Here is a 19,964-nt window from a genome sequence, read left to right on the forward strand (position 1 = left end):
GAAGAAGAATCGTTTGGGAATCTAAGTGTTGTCAGGTGTAGAAGGATAGAGGAAATGTGGAAAAATAGGCCAAACTATTCAGTGTATGTGTAGGGAAAGGAAAAATAAGCTGTAAGCAGAGAAAGGGATTCAATCTAGCACTGCCTGGCCAGTCAAAGGACCCTATAACTCTCTAGTGGTAGTAAATGGATGGCTGGTGGCCTGACCAACCTACTACTATATATATAATAATGAAATGTAAAAGCCAAACATCTGAGGAAAAGCTGAGGGATGATCTATCACTGAAGTGCATGGCAGGGAGACAGCTGATGGAATAAACTGCGTATGTAGTTACTACTGACATAAGCGCATAATCATAGTCACTCATAGCTCTACCGCTACTTCTGTTTTTAATATTTCACAATTGACATATCTCAGGACAACAGAAACCATGATTTAATGGATTTGCTATAAACAACTCACAGTACTTCCATGATACCAAATAAAAAATAACAAATGCATTAAATTTTAATTCAGTATTACCTGTTTTGTGAGAAGACTCAGCGCACCCCGGTGTGGTGATGTTGTGAGCAGAGGAACTTGATTCAGGCTGTAGCAAAAAATACTCAGGTGAAAGTAAATACTGATTATCCTGATTATCCAAGTAAGAAGAGTTATTACTGTGATGAACTTGAGCAGGAAACATCGCACCAGCAACTGGTCTGAATTTCAATTCCTCATTGTCTTCATGGGTAGGGGGAGGAGTAGTTGGAAAGGGTCTTGAATAAAGGTTACTTTCTAAGGGCATGGCAGAAGTAATGTGATTGGTCCTCTCTTCTGCACTGCTGGTAGTTCTTGCAATAGGGGATGGCAGACCTGGTGATGTTATTTTAGTATCCCAAAAATTTCTAAGAAAATTATGAAATGACTGTGGCTTATGGTCATCTACAAGGGTGTAATCACTGCAATCTCGTGTACCAAGATTTGATGTCCCTAAAGAGGGGTCAAACCTATTTGATCCTGTAGAAGCATTGCAATTTTGTCCAAAGGCTGAATGGCCAACAGTCCTATCATTTTTCATATCAAACCTGTCATTACTATCAGCACTTAGGTTCAAAAATTTTACAACTTTGTATGCTGAACTTCTTCCAAATGAGCTACTTTGAAGATCTGGAGTCCCAGGAGAGCTAGCTAGAGGTTCCTGAACACTTTCATAATATGGGTACTTAGAAGTACCTCTTATTATCTTAACTGGGCTAGTTTTAATGAAATTATTTTCTGGGTATGATACTGCATTCTTATTTACAGAATAATCCTGTCCAACCGGAGAACATTCTTGAGAGATACCAAAATTTCCTGACCGTAACAAATGGCCACCAATATCATTTTGTTCAACCCACTTTTTCAAGAGAGCACTGTTGAACTTGGGTTTCTCGGAGGTTGAGATGTTGTTAACCAGTGGCGGTTTTGGTCCACAGTTCCTATAAAAAGATATGAAAAAAGTAACTTATTAAAATATCATTGTCATAAAAATATTTTTACCTATACATTCATGTTGCACAAATGGTATAAATAAATAAAGCAACTTATAAAGAAACACATTTTAAAAGTATCTTTTATTTTCCTTAACTATAAAAACATGTTTCCTTTGATAGGAGTAACTTCAAAGCTTCAATGACAGTTAAAATGTAATGTGGTAATTATAAAACCGTTTTTTTTTTTTATCTATTATCAAGGGGATGGAGATTTAACAGCCCAATGAGTCAAACTTGACTCCTTCAGAGCTGGCCCATATAGATTAGGGAAATAAAATCACAAATTTGGAAGTAATTTTTATTTTTCCTAACATACAAACCTGGAGTTATTTAAAGAGGTACCACTTTTCAGCACAGCTGAAAGAAGAGTCAAGATGATTTTAGTGAAGGATAACTAACCTCATCCGCTAGTTAGCGGGAGGGGGTGGGGTAGACTAGCAACCCGACTCACTCACACCTCTCGTATGAGTAACCACTTTGCTTTCTGCCTGGCGGGACTTCTTGGGGAACAGGGTGGGGGGGGGGGGGCAATTTGTATAAATAGCTCCAGGTTTTTATGCCATGAAAAGTACAAATTACTTCCAAATTTGTCATCTGTTCCGGTGCAAATACAAACCCTCCAGTATTTATAGGGGTGACTTACTCGTAGTAGTCCTCACCAACTGGCTTTGGTAATGACCTGGGGTTCTCTCTCTAATTTGATCTGTGATTGATTGTAGTAGGAACCCTACCCTCACTAAAATCAAGTGCCGATATAAGGTAAAGCACTGTTAACGGCCTGCAGAAGCTTGTGTGTAAGTGAAACTAGCCGTGTGGCTTGTCTTTAACGTACAAACTCTAGTGCAACACCTAGAGTTCTTGAGACTTACTCAATACCCTCCATCAAAGAGGTATTGGGGACCTAACAAAGTATTATTCTATACTTAGGAGGTACAAAGAAAATGAGTCTTACCTGTGTGTGTGCAGGGGGGGGGGGGAGAGAGAGAGAGAGAGAGAGAGAGAGAGAGAGAGAGAGAGAGAGAGAGAGAGAGAGAGAGAGAGAGTGTGTGTGTGTGTGTGTGTGTGTGTGTGTGTTTGTGTGTGTGTGTGTTTGTGTGTTTGTGTGTGTGTGTGAGCTGTTGAAAAGTAATCGAATGCACTGTTTTTGTTTTATTTAAAAGAAACAATTATCCAGATGAACTATGTCATAGTTACCTGGAAGGAGATGGAATCCCGCAGGCAACGTGTTGTGTAAACCCACAGGATTCACGCGCCGAGCATCCGAAGGTTCTTTGTTATTTGAGTCGACAGATTCAGCATAACAGTGGTCCCAAGAGCCCATTAAATGTAACCGGAGTTGCGAGAACCCAAGAGCTTAAGCAACTGGACCACGAAGGTCCCACGGTACAAGAACCGGAAGGCTCTATATAACCTGAACTCGAATGCTTGGTGTCCCATTGTAGTGTTCAGCGGACTGTGGCCAGATGTAGCACGCAGACTGCCTAGTGGTCAAATGCCAACTACACTCCAACATTCACTACACAAAAATGATATTTTCATTAATAAAATAAATTTTTGAACATACTTACCCGGTAGGTATATATATAGCTTACGTCCCCGACGTCAACGGCAGAAAATTCGAAACTCGCGCCAACCGCCAGTTGGATAGCCAGGTGTACCACCCCTGCACCCTAGCGAGGTACCTGGGAACCATTCCAGTGACCCTCATATATTCCATGCCTCTAGTCTCTTAGAGGGGAGGAGAGTGGGACTAAAATTATATATAACTACTGGGTAAGTATGTTCAAAAATTTATTTTATTAATGAAAATATCATTTTTAAACACAAGACTTACCCGGTAGTTATATATATACCTGATTAACACCTTTGCTGGAGGGTTAGAGACAGCTAGCATATCTGGAATTCTACTTAAGAGTTAATTAAAACAAAATTTAAGGGTTCGTACCTGATAAGGAAGCTGACTTCAATGATACTCTGCCTCATTATGTCTGCTAGCCTTATGAGATCCAGCGATCCTCCCAGGGGGCTGAAGATCTCGAAGGGACAGTCAAACCGGTGTCAAAACCTCATCATGACAGAACCTCCTCCAATAACCAATTCCGGGTGCTCTCAAGGAACAAACATGACCACCTGACAAAATCAATGATTGTGGAAGACTGACACAATCTCCACAAAAAACCATAAAAAACAATTGAAAGTACCAAGAGAAGAAAAGGTTATTGGGATTATGGGAACATAGTGGTGGATCCTTCACCCACTATTGCACTCGCTGCTACGAATGGACCCAGAGTGAAACAGTCCTCATAACAAGTCTGAACACCTTTCAAATAATATGACGCGAACACGGATTTGCTCCTCCAGATGGTCGTGTCCATTATGCTTTGTAGAGATCTGTTCTGCCTGAATGCTGCCGACGTTGCCACTGCTCTGACTTCATAAGACTTGACCTTTAAAAGTCCAAGGTCTGATTCATTACAATGAATATGAGCTTCCTTAATTAAAAGCCTGACAAAATATGACTAAGGCATTTTCTGGGTCGACCTGTGACGGCCGGTGAAAAAGTCCTTCTTTGTACTTTTTCTGATATAAATCTTCCAAATATACCAGAGAAAATTAAAAGCATGGGATGCAGAGGTTACAACCCTCGCGCGAGCACTTCGTGAGTGTCGTGTATACATTAGGGGCGTGTGAAAACCACTATTCACAGGCTGTCTTCCATTTAGATAACTCCTCCATCAAAGGGAAGGGCCGTAACAAAGACCCCAGAAACCACACTTGGGCCACGCCACGTCACCCACACGAACGCCTTCTAGGTCATCCTTCTGCTTTGGACTTGCCCGCATAGTTGATAAGTTTTTGTATAGTGATTTTCGGAAGTAATTGTCGTTAATTCAACATGACTGACGTTGCTACTTCACCTTTACCAATGTTAAGTACCATAGTTTGTTTTGACAGTTTATTTCAGTACCAGGCATTTGTTCCTTTTCCAGTATTACGGATTTTAGTTTTGGAAGCGGTTGGCCGGCTCGTTATCGGCAGCCATTTTGGGTGTTATTCGCTTCAGTAGATTTTCAAGTTAATTTTGCCCATCTGGTACTCTGTCATCTAGATTATATCACTTGCGTTTTTTGACCTATTTTATTATCATTATTTATTATTGGTTCTTACTATGGTATTTATTTGCTAGCAAGTCCAATTTAGACCTACGAAGAATAGCGATTTAGTCTTTGTTATTGTTATGATCACACCTTAGGAAGGTGCTCGATTTAGACTATACAGTATCTTTATGTTTATTTGTTACGCTGTCGTTATTCTTCGTTCTTGGTTACTTTACTAAGAAAAAAGCAACCAAATTTATTATTTTTCTTATTTTATTGTGTGATGTTAGTTGTTATTATGTAACCTTGAGAGCGTGAGCAGTGTGTGCTCGCTTTCTGTTTCTACAGATATGAGTTACCCCTTCTCTCGTTTTCTTTATTAAGCTCGAGTAAGAGAGGTAGATTTCCCGTTTTCCGTTTTTATACGATAACTAGTTATTCTTGCCTCCTCTTATTCTCCAAGTTGATGTTAATACGTTTAATGATATTACGTTTAATGATATTCACGTTTTATTGTTGTGGTTACTGTTAATAGAGCTAGCACTATTAATAGGTTACGTTAGTGTATGAGTCATTATTTGGGGTCGCTTTATGCCAATACCCTTAGCTCCGCCTTGAGTTATACTCCGCTATAATGGATACTCATTAGGTGTGAACTAGTCAGATATTTGGAGTGCAACGGTCAAATCCGGCACTCAGACTCTGGCTGAGGCCTTTTGCATATGAACCTTTGTCATGGTTGATCACAGTTACATTATTACGGTCCCTTTTTTCATCGAATCTCCGGCTTCACTGGAGATAACACAGACATTCAGTATTGAGGAATGTTATCGTACCGCTGAGGATCACGATTTCACGATGACGGACCTTTGTCACTGGTTCTCCGGTACAAACAGAGATTAATCAGACGATCAGAATCGGAGTTAACATTTTGATCAATCAGACGATCAAAACCAGGGTATGAACCCTTTTCATGAATAATCACAATATCGTTATTACGGTCCTTTTCATTGAATCTCCGGCTTAACCGGATATCGTACAGGCGTTCAGCATTGAGGTTAATATTAGATTTCCTCTGGTGTTCACGTTGTCACTATGACGGACCTTTGTTACCGGATCTCCGGTAGCAACAGAGATCACTCAGACCACGGGTGGCCAATCTTTTGTTTTAGCTGTAAAGGAAAGGATTTAACATGAATACAAGTAAACTGTACTTACTTTAATGACACTTTGAATTTGCGTTGGTAATGTTCATTAGCTATTCTTGAAAGTCCTAATGAAAATATATGAACATAACTATGCCTATATTTATGCATATATTTAATTCTAACTATGTATAAATATGGATAAATATCCATACAACATCGTGTTCAAATAGAAATAAATTAATTATGCCTATATTTATGCTTATTCAATTCTAACTATGTATAAATATGGATGAATATCCATACAACATCGTGTTCAAATAGAAATAAATTTCCACTCAGTACTTGGAACCAAACGTTAGCCCCTCCTAATGAAGGGCCAGGTCGAGACTAACCATGCCATGAGAGGCTATCTACTGTTCCTTGAGACTCTGGTCAGTGAACAGATGAATCAATAGAATACTAATATCCAGTAACCACATAACATGTAACTATAAACCTCATCGGTAAAATAATGTTGGCCCCGGTTCTGAACGTCTGAGTCAGGGGTGGCCAACCTATGGCGCATGCGCCAACAGTGTCACATTTCATGAATACAAGTGTCGCACTATACCCCAAAGATAGTAAATTAAATGACTTTTCTTTAAAATTGCTTTTTATGAATTATACGGCTGATCCCAGCCTGTGAATAGGATCACTAACCAAAGTTTCAAGGAACATCCAGACTTATGTCCCCTTTCTTTTACAGAAGGTCTGCCTACATGGTATGGTTCCCGGAGTCATGCGCGTTCTGCTACGAGATGTCCTCGCTACTCCGGACCCATGATGTAAGTTGGTTCTAATATATTTCCTTTTGGTATCCTTTGACGATGATTTGATCCGGATTAATGTATGCATTGCTTATTGAGGAGAACGGTCTTCTTCTTCATCACTAATCCCCTAATTTCTTTCAGGATGATGATGAATCTCTCCGGCCTGCAAGAGAGGCTTTACGCCCTTGGGTATCGAGGTTGGGAAGGAATGCTCCATCTAGAGGTCCCTATCTCCTCGGAGTGTCCTCTCTAAGGTTGGACGTCGACCCCATGGACGGGCAGGTAGGTGGGGATGAGTTTTGAGCCTTCAGCTTTGCAATTACCTGCGTCACCGACCTAGGACCCTTAAAGGATCCTGATGTTCATGTTACCTTGCATAAAACCGTGACTGCTAAAAGCAACACATTCTAGGGAAAGCCAAGGGGCTATGACGGAGCTCAAAGATATGGTGGTGAGTCGGATCCGTTCAGGAACTTGGATGACTCCCCCTACAGCCCCAGGCATATCGAAGTAACCTCCTTCGATAAAAACAACGCATAGAGATTTGCCTTACATGTTCCATATATAGATCATATATAGATGGTACCATAACTCAGGATGGCATAGACGTCCTCCCTCTGGGGGACCTAGATTTTACTCTCAGATACTAGAATTCCCATTCAACAGATTCGTTCGGTTGAAAGAGCTTGCCTTGGTTAGGTTAGACAAGGTACCGAAGGTAACGGTATTATTTCCTAAAGGGCAGGCCCGATCTGTCTGGACCAGGATGTTGTCGGTCTGGGGGGTACGATAATTCCAAGCTCACCCCACACAATGGGGAATACGCCATATCTACAGCCGCTCTCATCGTTGCCTTGTCTATTATGGATAAATGGACAGGTCTTACTATTCAACTGACAAAGAAGGTTCGGCCATACCGGCTCTTAAAGAGCCGGGCCCCACCTCGGGGAGACCCTAGCCTCGATTTATCCCACTGAGGCTTTGTTTTGGATATTCAGGAAGAACCAATCTCTGCCCTTCCAATTCGACCTACACGTTTGATGGTCTGATCGGGTTAGTTGTGGGAAATACATTCTGTCTGAGGCCTCTATCAGACAGGAATCGATAGTCGGTTACCCACTCGTCATCACAGTCTTCCTCTGATTCGACGTCTATGCATCCGAATCCCCCTCATCAGGTGGTCTACCTCACTGATTCCCCAGGTACACAGCCCAACCCCGTTGGGATGTCCTCGCCTGCATACAGCCCTAGATCCGAACCCTCAGGCTCCTTTCATGGACACCAGAGAGGAAGATACAGGAGTAGAAGACAGTACCGCTATCGAGGCGGACCTAGGAAAAAGGGGGCTCGGAGAAGGAAAGGACCTAGATTCACTCCCTCACAACGAGGTGGTCCCGGTAAGAGGGAGACTTTACCACTTTCGAGTCCATTGGACCTTCGGTCTGTGGGCTCATAGCATAATCTCTAAAGGTTTGAGGTGAAAATGGCCACAAGGTCCTCCTCCTCCACCAGTGACCTTCTCCCAGAAATCCACTCCCATCTTGAAAGAGTACGCCACACAGTTACTCAAGAAGAAAGCAATCAAACGGGATCGATCACTGAAGTTCCAAGGCCTCCTGTTCACAATTCCGAAGAAGGCTTGTCGGCATTGAGAGTGGACCTGGACTTGTCAAGCTAAACTCTTACATTCTCTGCGACAAGTTCCGGATGTTGACTATCTCTCAGGTACGGACCTTACTTCCCCGTGGGGCCGTCACCACCTCTGTCAATCTTACCGACGACTATTATCTTGCGCCTATAGCTCGAAACTTCTCTTCTTATCTGGGTTTCCGCCTAGGCAGGAAAGCCTTTGCGTTCAAGACATGCCCTTCGGCCTCAACATTGATCCCAGGATATTCACGAAACTGGGAGAGACAGTGTTAAAACAACTCAGGAACCAAGAGATACAGATCATTGCTTATCTGGCCGGTTGGCTCATTTGGGCCCGGCCGGCCATAGAAGGCAACAGAGCTACGAAGGAATTACTTCGATTTCTCGACAACCTGTGATTTCGGGTCAATCTCCAAAAGTCTCGCCTGCGACCATCAGGCCACTTAGAATGGTTAGCCATTCAGTGGGACCTTTCGAAGCAAACGTTGTCTCTCCCTTCCAAAAGGTGAGAGGAATAGTTTCCAAGATCAAGAATTTTCTCAAACACAAACAGATGTCCAAAGAGTCTTAGAAAGTATCCTCGGCCTTCTCCAATTCACTTCAGTAACAGATCTCCTATTAAAAGTCAAACTCAAAGACATCAATCAAGTTTGGAGAAAGAGAGCTACAGTACCTATAAGAGACAGGGTCTCGAAGATCCCCTCTGTCTTGAAAATGAGACTACGCCCATGGTCCGAACCGAAGAACCTCTCCAAATCGGTTCCTCTACAATTCCCACCTCCACAAGTGACATTCCATACAGCCGCGTCTCTAAGTGGATGGGGGGATTACTCCGAACATCAGATGTTTCAGGTTCTTGGTCACCCGCCATGAAACAGTCCCATATTAATGTTCTCGAAGCCATGGCAGTGTTCTTGACCCTGAAGAGAGACTCTCCTCCGAGGTCGACCCACATCAGAGTAGTGTCAGACAGCACAGACGTAGTACACTACGTCAACAGGGGCGGATCCAAGTCACCCAACCTGAATCAGATCCTGGTCACTATCTTCGCCTGGGCAACAGAAAAGAACTGGTTCCTGTCAGCAACTCACCTAGCGGGAGGCCAGAATGTGAGAGCGGACTCACTATCCAGGACAAATCCACTGGAGTCAGAATGGTCTCTAGACATAATTTCATTCTGGTGGATACTCAGGCTGGTTCCGGGCCTCCAGGTAGATCTATTCGCAACTCAGATGAATCACAAACTTCCTTGTTATGTGACCCCAACCCTGGACCCTCAGGCTTATGCCATGGACGCATTACCCCGGGATTGGAACCATTAGAAGATTTCCCTATCTCCCCCAGTGAATCTTCTAAAGAAACTTTTACACAAACTACGCTCCTTCCGGGGCGCAGTGGCTTTAGTACCACCTCACTGGCCAAGAACAGTTGGTTTCCTCTCCTCCTCGAGTTGAAACTCCGTCCCATCCGGATCCCGTTCCTCAACTGACCCAAGTAATCCAAACTCACTGTGTCAGATTACTCAAGGATAGCCAAAACTCTAACTTTGTGGACTACAGGAAGTTGGCAGCTCGTAGAGACGCGAACATTAAACCGGAAAACGATCTCATCATCGAATTGGACAAAAGGGACTCGACAATTCGCCAATATGATTCGGCCGTTAATAACTAGCAGATTCCCTAAGAATTCAGACCATACTCGTATGTCCCCGAATTTAGCCATCTCTTTCCTGAGGTTCCTATTTGACAAAGGCCTAACAGTTAGCACTTTAACCACCATCAAGTCAGCTTTGAAGAAGATCTTCCTTGTTGGGTTCAACATTAACCTAGCTGATTCCTATTTCTCATCAATTCCAAAAACATGTGCTAGGCTTCGACCTTCGGTTCGGCCACAAAAGGACTCTTGGTCTCTGAACAGTGTTCTCAAACTTGCGACGGACACGGACAATGAATCCTGCTCTTATATCACTCTTCTTAGGAAGACTTTATTTTCTAACGCCTATGGCCTCAGGTGATGGAACATCAGAACTAGCAGCTCTCTCACGAAACCCGGAAAACATAGATTTCCTCCCTTCTGCCGAAGTACTCCTTTTCCAGACAAAGCTTTCCTAGCTAAAAAAATGAGGATCCGCAAAATAGATGCTCCCCTCGGAAGATTATTCTTCTTCCCCAGGATCTTTTCTCCGTGTACAGTCACTACTCTAAAGGCCTTTTTTGGGCTCAAGCCATGTCGTCCTGATGGAAGTTCCTTAAAGGCAGCTTCCTAGGGTATATTACAACTACGGCGATATTCCCAGAGAATTTACCTTAAGGTACCCAGAATTCTAACTCCTGGAGCGAGTATCCCTAAAAAGACCTTAGGGATATCGTAAATATCAGCGGACGTATTCTTGACACGCCACATAGCAATCTATACCCCGAATAGAGTTAACACTTCGTAGGGGTCAAATGGCAAGAAAACGAAAACGATAAGAAAGGGGGGAGCCGTTCATAAGGCATCTCTCCTCCCCGTTTCGAAAGCGTGCCCTGCGCCGCTCGCGGCGCCATCTGTATTCCTTTTTGCGTAGCTATACAACTCTGTGTTTTTCCCTGTGTTTCTACCAAAATCTTGGATTTACTCTTGTATTATGCTTTCTCCAACTTCTGCTTCGGATAAGTTGAGTACTATTCTTTTTATGTATAAATGTAGGCTCTTGTTTAAAATTAAAGTAATTAAAAGAGTTATCTTTGATACAAGAGCTGTTGCCGGCTGGAGGCGTCATGGACGCTGTCGCTCGCTAGAATAGGATTTATTTGTTAGCAAGAGCGACGTTCCCAGCCCCCTGCGCTTTAATAATTAGCTGCTTAGCTTAATTAGGAATTCTGTTATGATGCGATTGTAGTGCGCCTGGCGAAAGATTTGCCTAGGCTGACCAACACTAGTCTTCGTAGCCTAGTTGTTGGCCCTTGTACTTCCTGCATGATAATTAGTCTTCCAAGTGTGATTTTATATTGCTTAAAGCGTTAGGCAACGTTATACATATAAGCCCTTTTTCGAGTTTTTTCCAAGATAGTATTGGAGTGAGTTTCGGTGATTTAGGTAATCGATTCTCTTAGTGCCTAGGCTAGGTTGTCTTAGGTCATTATAATATTATCTGTTTCCCCGTTTGCTCCCTTCTCTTTGGGGAAGGGGCAAACCCTTTCCCTCTGTTTAAGCCTTAGGCTTAACTCTAGTGGTTTGTTTGAATTAATTTTCAAATATAACTATGCTGGAGTAGTACTGTACCTTCCTGCTCCAACTGAATTGGTTCAGAGGGGGACAGTACAGCAGTGTATTAGTCTGAGTCCGTGTTGGTCTAGCGTGGGGCAGAGTCTCCCTTGCTGCCTGACACGGGCATAGGAGGTTTATCCTCCTTGGATCACCTTGGAGGGTTTCTGTAGTTGATCCCTTCACTCGGTGACCCCTCAGACTTGTCCTCTTTGCTGTTCCGGGTTCGGGATATGTTCCCTTTCCGGAATAGCAATTCCTTCCTTGCCTTGGTTTTAGGGAGGCAGCCAGTAGTGCCGGCCTCCCTCCCTGGATTTCTCTGGCTGAGATGAGCTTTCTTAGTTGGGAATGATCCTTAACCAAGGCAAGGTTGGACAGGACCCTCTGTCCTTCCCTTCTATTTTTCCGTTTCCTTTGTGTCAGTCGTCTCACATCCGTACCTAGCCTAGGTTAGGATGGGGAACTGACGTGGTCCCCTGTCGGCCGGCAGAGTGTGCCGACCGGCAGAGACCCTATCTCTTGAGTGCTGCCCGGTCCTTTCTTGGTCCCTCAACCGCTGCCGTCTGTAGATTCAGTAAGCAGTGGTTAGGAAGCCTGACTTAGTGTCTCCCCTTCCTCTCGGCACTCTTTCGGGTGCCGGGCGCAGAGGTTCATTGCCTCTTAGCCCGGCACTCATTCTGTTGTCTTCTTATGTGTTGTCCTTGCCGTCTGCCGGCCTAGGGGCCGGCCGTCGGTAGGGGGGTTCTCTAGTTCTCTTGCTGTCGGTCGGCGGTGGTTATATGCCTTTGCCGGCCGGTCTCTTTGCTCATCTGCCGGCCGCTATGAGTGGCGGCCGGCAGCCGAGCGCTACCTGGTGTGGATGCCAGCCGGCCTGCTACATTGCTCGGTTAGCCGGCCACTAAGAGTGATGGCCGGCAACACGGTTCTACCCGGGTGGCTACGGACCGGCAACCACTGCCGGCCGGTTCAGGCATGGGAACTGGGGTGATCTGAAGTTGTATACTTGAGACCTACCTCTGGAAAAAAGGGGGGGGTTACTGACCGGCAAGAGCCGGCCGGCACACCACCCTCATGTACTGTATCAGTTCTTTCCTGGGCGGTGTATTCTACCAAGGGAGACCATGATATAGTAGGTTACAACACTGTTTTTTCTAACTTACTTGTGTTGCCTTGTGCAATCACTTGGTGTCGCCTTACAAGGATAAAAAGAGAATTCTTTTCATCTCTAGCCAGAATGGTAAAATCTTACCTTAGGTGTGAGCTACACCTAATTTCCCTCGGGAAATATGATCTCTGGTTATTCTAGCAAAGACTAACTACGTGATTTTATGGCTGGTGGGCTTCTACAGGTGATTGTGTGGGTTTCACAAGTAGGTGTCTTTCCCTTATTCTTTGTGAATGCTCATATATACATGTGAATTGAAATTCACTTGATATTCATGGAAATTTTCTTCTTTTACAGGAGGAGCATCCGAAATGTGATAGCGTTTTCTGCAATGTCCGCAGCAAGAACTTTTGCGGACATGTCTCGTGTAGGAGGCACGCGGCTTGCGCAGCCTCCAAGGATGATCATCGCTACTGGGATCCGCAGGTATGTGCAGTGTGTACTAACCTGCTATCAGAGGCTTTTGAATCCCCTAGGTCGGCGGAGTCAAGGGATGCAGCGAGGGAGAAGCTCCGTTTATGGGTAAGGGGTTTCCAGAAGAACACCACTGGACCTTATCTTCCTAATGAGAAGATGAGGGCATACCTTTTTCCCAAGGCTTCTACTGACGCTGTTGTTCCCCAGCCTCGGCCAGAGATCCCTCTCGTCCAGATCCCAGTGGAGGAGGATGTTGCGGATGCCATGCAGGACATCCAGCTGGATGACAAGATGTCTGACTTGTCCGACCGTGCGGAACAGGACCTCCTCGCAGAGGGTGAGGAGGAGGATCAAGATCCGATTGCCGTGGAGGAAGAGGTTTCCGTACCTTCAGACATTCCGGTTCAGGCCCCTGAACCTATCCCCTCTACTTCGTCCGCTCTTCCAGCAGAGCTGGGACAGGCTCTCTCTTCCATCGCTGGTATGATACAACAGATGCAGAGGGAGAATAATCAGAAGGCCGCTGCAATGGAGCTCCAGATGCAGAAGATCACAGCATCACGTGGACCTCCAAAGAAGCTCAACGTGAAGGACCTTCCTCTGTGCTCGGATGCCAACCCGTGGAGATATGCCGAGCACATGCCGATGACGGTCGGGAAGATCGTCATGTCGGAGAGACTGGGTTCAGTTCCCCTTGAGGAGGTGGAATTCTGGCCCAGCAGAGGGGCCTACCCGGACTGTTATGTCCGTCTGAAGAAGGAGCCGGCCTCGAAGGAGGAGACGGAACCGAAGGAGGTGATCATCCTGGATCACTCCAAGGCTCAAGCTGCCTTAACATCTGCGTTGAAGGAGAGGGGGTTCTCAAACTCTAAAGTTGCTGCTTTGAGTAAGAAGCACCCCTCCTTCGTATCCTCCCCGGCTAGGGCCTTCCCCTTTATGCAGAAAGGGTTCGCGGCCGTTTTGAAGGCGGTTGAAGCTGGCAAACCATGTCCATCTCTGGAGGAATGCAAGCCATTGTCTTTGGCCTTGCCGTTGGATAACAAGGACTGGAAGGAGGTACACCTCACCTTCTCGGTTGGGAAGTTGGACGCCGATATCGCAGGTCAACAGTTCGGCGAAAATCTTCCCAAGTTGTCGGAATTCCTCCTACGGAGGGAATTGGATACAAAGGAGCATCTGGCAGCCTCGATGTCTCTCCAGACGAACATGGAGACAATGGCTAGCGACCCCAAGATGCCTGAGATGTTCATGGTAATGGCCAAGATCCATCTGGCCACGGTGACTAAGGACCTCTATTGCTTTGTCAAGGCGAGGAGGGCCTGCAGGGAGTTTGTGTTCGCCTCGGCCACAGTGAGGCATGAACCCAAGAGACTCATCTCATCTAGCATCTGGGGTAAAGATCTCTTTCCCAATGAGGTGGTCAAGGAGGTGGTGGACAAGGCAGCCACTGAGAACCAAAATCTTCTCCTTAAGTGGGGCCTGTCCCTTAAGAGGAAGTCTTCCCCTGATGAGGGCCCTCAGCCGAAAGGAAAGGCGAAGAAATCGAGGTTTTCTTCCCGTCCAGCCAAGCCTTTCAGACCACAACGACAGCAGCAGCAGCAGCCAACTTTGCCTCCGGTACCACAACTGGTAGCCCAGACCCCGACCACCTTCCAATGGGTACCCCAAGCCGTGTCATCAGCATCCCCGGCATTCAATCCAGTGTTCGAAGGGCAATCGACCACGTTTCGAGCAAAGCCCAGAGGTGCAGCCAGAGGTTCGGCGAGACGCCCCTCTAGGGGAAGAGGATTCAGAGGTGGTCGCGGCCAGGGAGGCAAGACTGCAGGGCAGTCAAAGTGAAGTGTCGCCGGTAGGAGGGAGACTACAGTATTTCCGGGATCGCTGGACCTTCGATCCCTGGGCCCACAGCCTGCTCAAAAATGGACTGGGTTGGAGTTGGTACAGTACTCCGCCCCTGTGCCCTCAATTTTTCCAACACTCCACCCCCGTTTTGGAGGAGTACATTCAAGAACTGTTGGAGAAAAAGGTGATCCGGAGGGTAAAGTCCATCAGGTTCCAAGGGAGGCTGTTTTGTGTTCCCAAGAAAGACTCGGGGAAACTCAGAGTCATTCTGGACTTGTCACCACTCAACAAGTTCATAATGAACCACAAGTTCAAGATGTTAACATTACAACACATAAGGGCCTTACTGCCCAAGAGGGCATATACCGTCTCCATCGATTTGTCAGACGCCTATTGGCACGTTCCAATAAGTCGCCGTCTCTCCCCCTACCTAGGATTCAAGCTACAACAAAAACTTTATGCTTTCAGAGCGATGCCTTTCGGGCTAAACATAGCCCCAAGGATCTTTACGAAGCTTGCGAGCGCAGCGCTCAAACAGTTACGCCTAAAAGGGTTCCAGGTAGTAGCCTACCTGGACGATTGGTTGGTGTGGGCAGCATCCAGAGCGGAATGCTTGCAAGCTTCCCTACAGGTGATTCAGTTCCTGGAATATCTAGGTTTCATGATCAACAGAAAGAAGTCTCGTCTTTCTCCAGCTCAGAGGTTCCAGTGGTTGGGAATTCACTGGGATCTAGTGTTACACCGTTTTTCCATTCCAATGTCGAAAAGGAAGGAAATAGCGGGGTCTGTCAAGAGACTTCTAGGTTCCGAGAGGATATCAAGACGCGAACAAGAGAGGGTTTTGGGCTCTCTTCAGTTCGCATCAGTAACAGACCCAGTGCTAAGAGCACAGCTAAAAGATGCAGCAGGAGTTTGGAGAACCTTTGCATCAAGAGAGCGAAGGGACTTGAAGAGACCGGTCCCACTTCGGCTACGTTCTCTTCTCAGACCGTGGTCTCATGCCAGTCGTCTAAAGAGGTCAGTACCTCTTCAGCCACCCCCCCCCCGTCAGTGACAATCCACACAGACGCCTCAAAGGTAGGGTGGGGAGGTCACTCCCATCGGAAAAAAGTGCAAGGGACCTGGTCCAAGCTATTTGGGACTTTTCACATAAACTTTCTAGAAGCTATGGCAGTGCTTCTTACCCTGAAGAAAGTATCCCCACGTCACTCGATCCATGTAAGGTTGGTACTGGACAGCGAGGTGGTAGTGAAATGTCTGAATCGGCGGGGATCGAGATCTCCACCTCTCAACCAGGTAATGTTAGCTATATTCCGACTGGCGCAGAAGAAGAAGTGGCACCTGTCAGCAGTTCACCTTCAAGGAGTCCAGAATGTGACCGCGGACGCTCTATCCAGGGTTACACCGATAGAGTCGGAATGGTCCCTAGACGCAGGATCATTCTCCTTCATCTCGAGTCAAGTCCCAGAACTGCAGATAGACCTCTTCGCGACGAAGGACAACAAGAAGCTGCCGAGATATGTGTCCCCGTACGAGGACCCCTTGGCGGAAGCAGTAGATGCGATGTCCCTCGATTGGAACAGATGGTCCAGGATCTACCTGTTTCCCCCTCACAATCTGATGTTGAGGGTCCTCAACAAACTGAGATCCTTCAAGGGAGTAGCAGCGATAGTGGCCCACAAGTGGCCGAACAGTGTATAGTTCCCTCTAGCTCTGGAACTACGACTAGAGTTTCTACCACTCCCGGACCCAGTTCTGTCCCAGCAAGTCCAGAAGTCGACTGTCTACGCTTCATTACAGAAAACCCGGACCCTGCAGCTCATGATTTTCTCTCCCTAGCGGTGAAGAAACGGTTCGGAATCTCGAAAGATAGCATCGACTTCCTGGAAGAATATAAGTGCAAGTCTACTAGAAGGCAGTACGAATCAGCATGGAAGAAATGGGTAGCCTTTGTCAAAGACAAGAATCCGCACGAGATCTCTACGGAGTTCTGCCTATCCTTCTTCATCCACCTCCACGGACAGGGGCTGGCGGCTAACACGATTTCTACATGCAAGTCAGCTCTGACAAGACCCATTCTGTATGCCTTCCAGGTAGACCTCGCTAACGAGATTTTTAACAAGATCCCGAAGGCCTGTGCTAGGCTTAGACCTTCAGCTCCTCCAAAGCCTATTTCTTGGTCTTTAGACAAAGTCCTTCATTTTGCCTCATTACTGGATAATGAGGAGTGTGCACTGAAGGACCTGACTCAAAAAGTGATCTTCCTTTTTGCCCTAGCTTCTGGGGCCAGAGTTAGTGAGATTGTAGCCCTCTCGAGAGAGGAGGGCCGGGTTCAGTTCCTGGATGGGGGAGAACTGAACCTGTTTCCGGACCCTACGTTTCTCGCTAAGAACGAGTTGCCCACCAACAGGTGGGGTCCCTGGAGAATCTGCCCTCTGAAAGAAGATGCATCTCTATGTCCCGTAGAATGCCTAAAGGTCTATCTTCGTAGAACTTCAGACTTCCATGGGGGCCAACTATTCAGAGGAGAAACATCGGGCTCGAATTTATCTTTAAATCAACTTAGGGCGAAAATTACATATTTTATTCGCAGAGCGGATCCTGACAGTTCACCCGCAGGTCATGATCCGAGGAAAGTTGCTTCATCCTTAAACTTCTTTAACTTTATGGATTTTGAACACCTTCGTTCATACACTGGCTGGAAGTCTTCCAGGGTATTCTTTCGCCACTATGCTAAGCGAGTGGAGCGGCTAAAGAGGTCTGTGGTAGCAGTTGGTTGCGTCGTTAACCCTGTTGTTTAACTCTGCGAGGAACAGTGGATTTAATTGGGACTTTGATTCTTGGGTGAGTGTATAGTTATATGCATTGCTATAACTAGTAGTGAAGGCTCTGGGAGCCCACAATGACTGTTCCAGCGTTATGGTGATTGTAGCACAAGTGCAGACAGGTGTGCCGAGCGTTTCTGACGCTAATGTCAGTGAATAGTAACATGGACGTTTAACTTTGATACCTTGGTATGTGACAAGTGACCTGATTGTTTTCTTTCAGATAACCATACATCCATGCACTACAGTACTTGTGTAAATTGTTGGTCATCCACCTATCATATGTATATAATTGTGGTAACCATGTCTATTTATTGTTAATCAATAAACTTGTTCTCGGGAACCTTGCGTCTCCTTCACCTATATTGATTTCATTTTAATTATTGAGCATTCAGCCTATGTATATTAATCGAGGATATCTATAATAGCCTGTTCCTTAATGCAAGCCTTGTTGCACTGGTTTATACTTTCCTTAGCATAAAGGGCTCCACCCTTCTCTGAGGACGGTGGCGGCAGCAAGTTTAATCCTACGCAGATATAACCTTTTTGTCTATTTCGACTTCGACCAGGGTGCTGGTCGGGGTTTTTCCCTTGGATGCTGTAGTTCCGTAAGGACTATGCTTTACTTCATATAGAGTGAGACCACTATATTGTATTGGCTTGCGAGTGATTCATACATAGGTATATGTACTCTTCGTTCGTTTCTAGAGTCTAGTAGGACTCCTCCCTGTAGGGGGCAGGAAGCGCTTTCATGGCTTATGATTAGTGAAAAGATGTATAACGGTAACATCTTAGGTCTTTCAGTCAAGTTGACTAAGAAACATTCCTGAGGAGTACGGCACGTATTGAGAATCCACAGATACAGTAATGCTCTGGTATACTTCCATCAGGACGACATGGCTTGAGCCCAAAAAACGGATTTTGAGCGAAGCGAAAAATCTATTTTTGGGTAAGATGGCCATGTCGTCCTGATGGACCCGCCCTGTCCCTTTTCAAAAAAAAAAAAAAAAAAAAAAAAGAAAAGAAAAGGGCTGTAGGACCCCTCCCTACATACAGTATCTGTAGCACCTCGTGTATCGCTACAAGGAATACAGATGGCGCCGCGAGCGGCGCAGGGCACGCTTTCGAAACGGGGAGGAGAGATGCCTTACGAATGGCTCCCCCCTTTCTTATCGTTTTCGTTTTCTTGCCATTTGACCCCTACGAAGTGTTAACTCTATTCGGGGTATAGATTGCTATGTGGCGTGTCAAGAATACGTCCGCTGATATTTACGATATCCCTAAGGTCTTTTTAGGGATACTCGCTCCAGGAGTTAGAATTCTGGGTACCTTAAGGTAAATTCTCTGGGAATATCGCCGTAGTTGTAATATACCCTAGGAAGCTGCCTTTAAGGAACTTCCATCAGGACGACATGGCCATCTTACCCAAAAATAGATTTTTCGCTTCGCTCAAAATCCGTTTTAGCTAAAACTGCCACCCGCTCGTCTGGCCCCTTGGTTATCAGGGAACAAGGAGGTACTATTTCCATTCACGGTATCAGGCAACAAATCCTCTACTTCATTAAACATACTAATCCGGAATCATTTCCCCAGGCTCATGATATACGGTCAGCAGATACCTCCAACAATTACTTACAGAACAGGGACTTTGATGATTTTAAAAAATATACGGGTTGGAAATCCCCTATGGTTGTCAAACGCCACTATCTAAAGATCTTACAGGCCCTTAAATACCCAACGATGGCAGCGGGGAGCCTTATCCCTCCCCATTAATCTCTTCTTCTTCCTTTCTTCCATCTCTTCTCTTCTCCCTCCTACCCGCCACTCACACCACGTCGCCACTCTCCTGGGTAGTTCGTTAGCCCTATGATATTTGCCATGTTTAATTCCTATGGTTTAACTGTTATTGTAGTTATCGTTCCTTTAATGTTTAGATATGCTTAGACATGTAAGGTTTGATGCCTTATGCGATTCGACACTCAGTTGGTTCCTTGTCGTCATAATTATTTAGCCTAACGTTCCCTTTGTCATTTGGCTAGTTGGTAATTGGACGATTACTTACATTATTATATCATATTATTGTCGTACATGGTGATTGTATTCTCCTCATTATGTTATTACTTTATTGGGCTTGGAAGGCATTCTCTGGTACATTCTCACCGGCCGTCACAGGTTGACCCAGAAAAGGGATTTTGACGAAGGAAAAATCTATTTCTGGGGAGAGACCTGTGACGCCCGGTGAAACCCTTC

At 45.5% G+C, this 19,964-nt stretch overlaps 1 protein-coding gene across 1 annotated transcript in view; it reads right to left on the bottom strand.

Annotated features, from left to right (window-relative positions):
* Positions 1-19,964, bottom strand: part of LOC137653938 (uncharacterized) — a 138,237-nt gene that overhangs the window by 67,702 nt on the left and 50,571 nt on the right. The window contains exon 2 of the mRNA XM_068387569.1: positions 523-1,460. Coding sequence (XP_068243670.1) covers positions 523-1,460 — 938 coding nt within the window. The remainder of the gene's footprint in view (positions 1-522; positions 1,461-19,964) is intronic.

This window comes from Palaemon carinicauda, chromosome 15 (genome assembly GCF_036898095.1).
Source record: "Palaemon carinicauda isolate YSFRI2023 chromosome 15, ASM3689809v2, whole genome shotgun sequence".
In the NCBI taxonomy this organism is placed as follows: domain Eukaryota; kingdom Metazoa; phylum Arthropoda; class Malacostraca; order Decapoda; family Palaemonidae; genus Palaemon; species Palaemon carinicauda.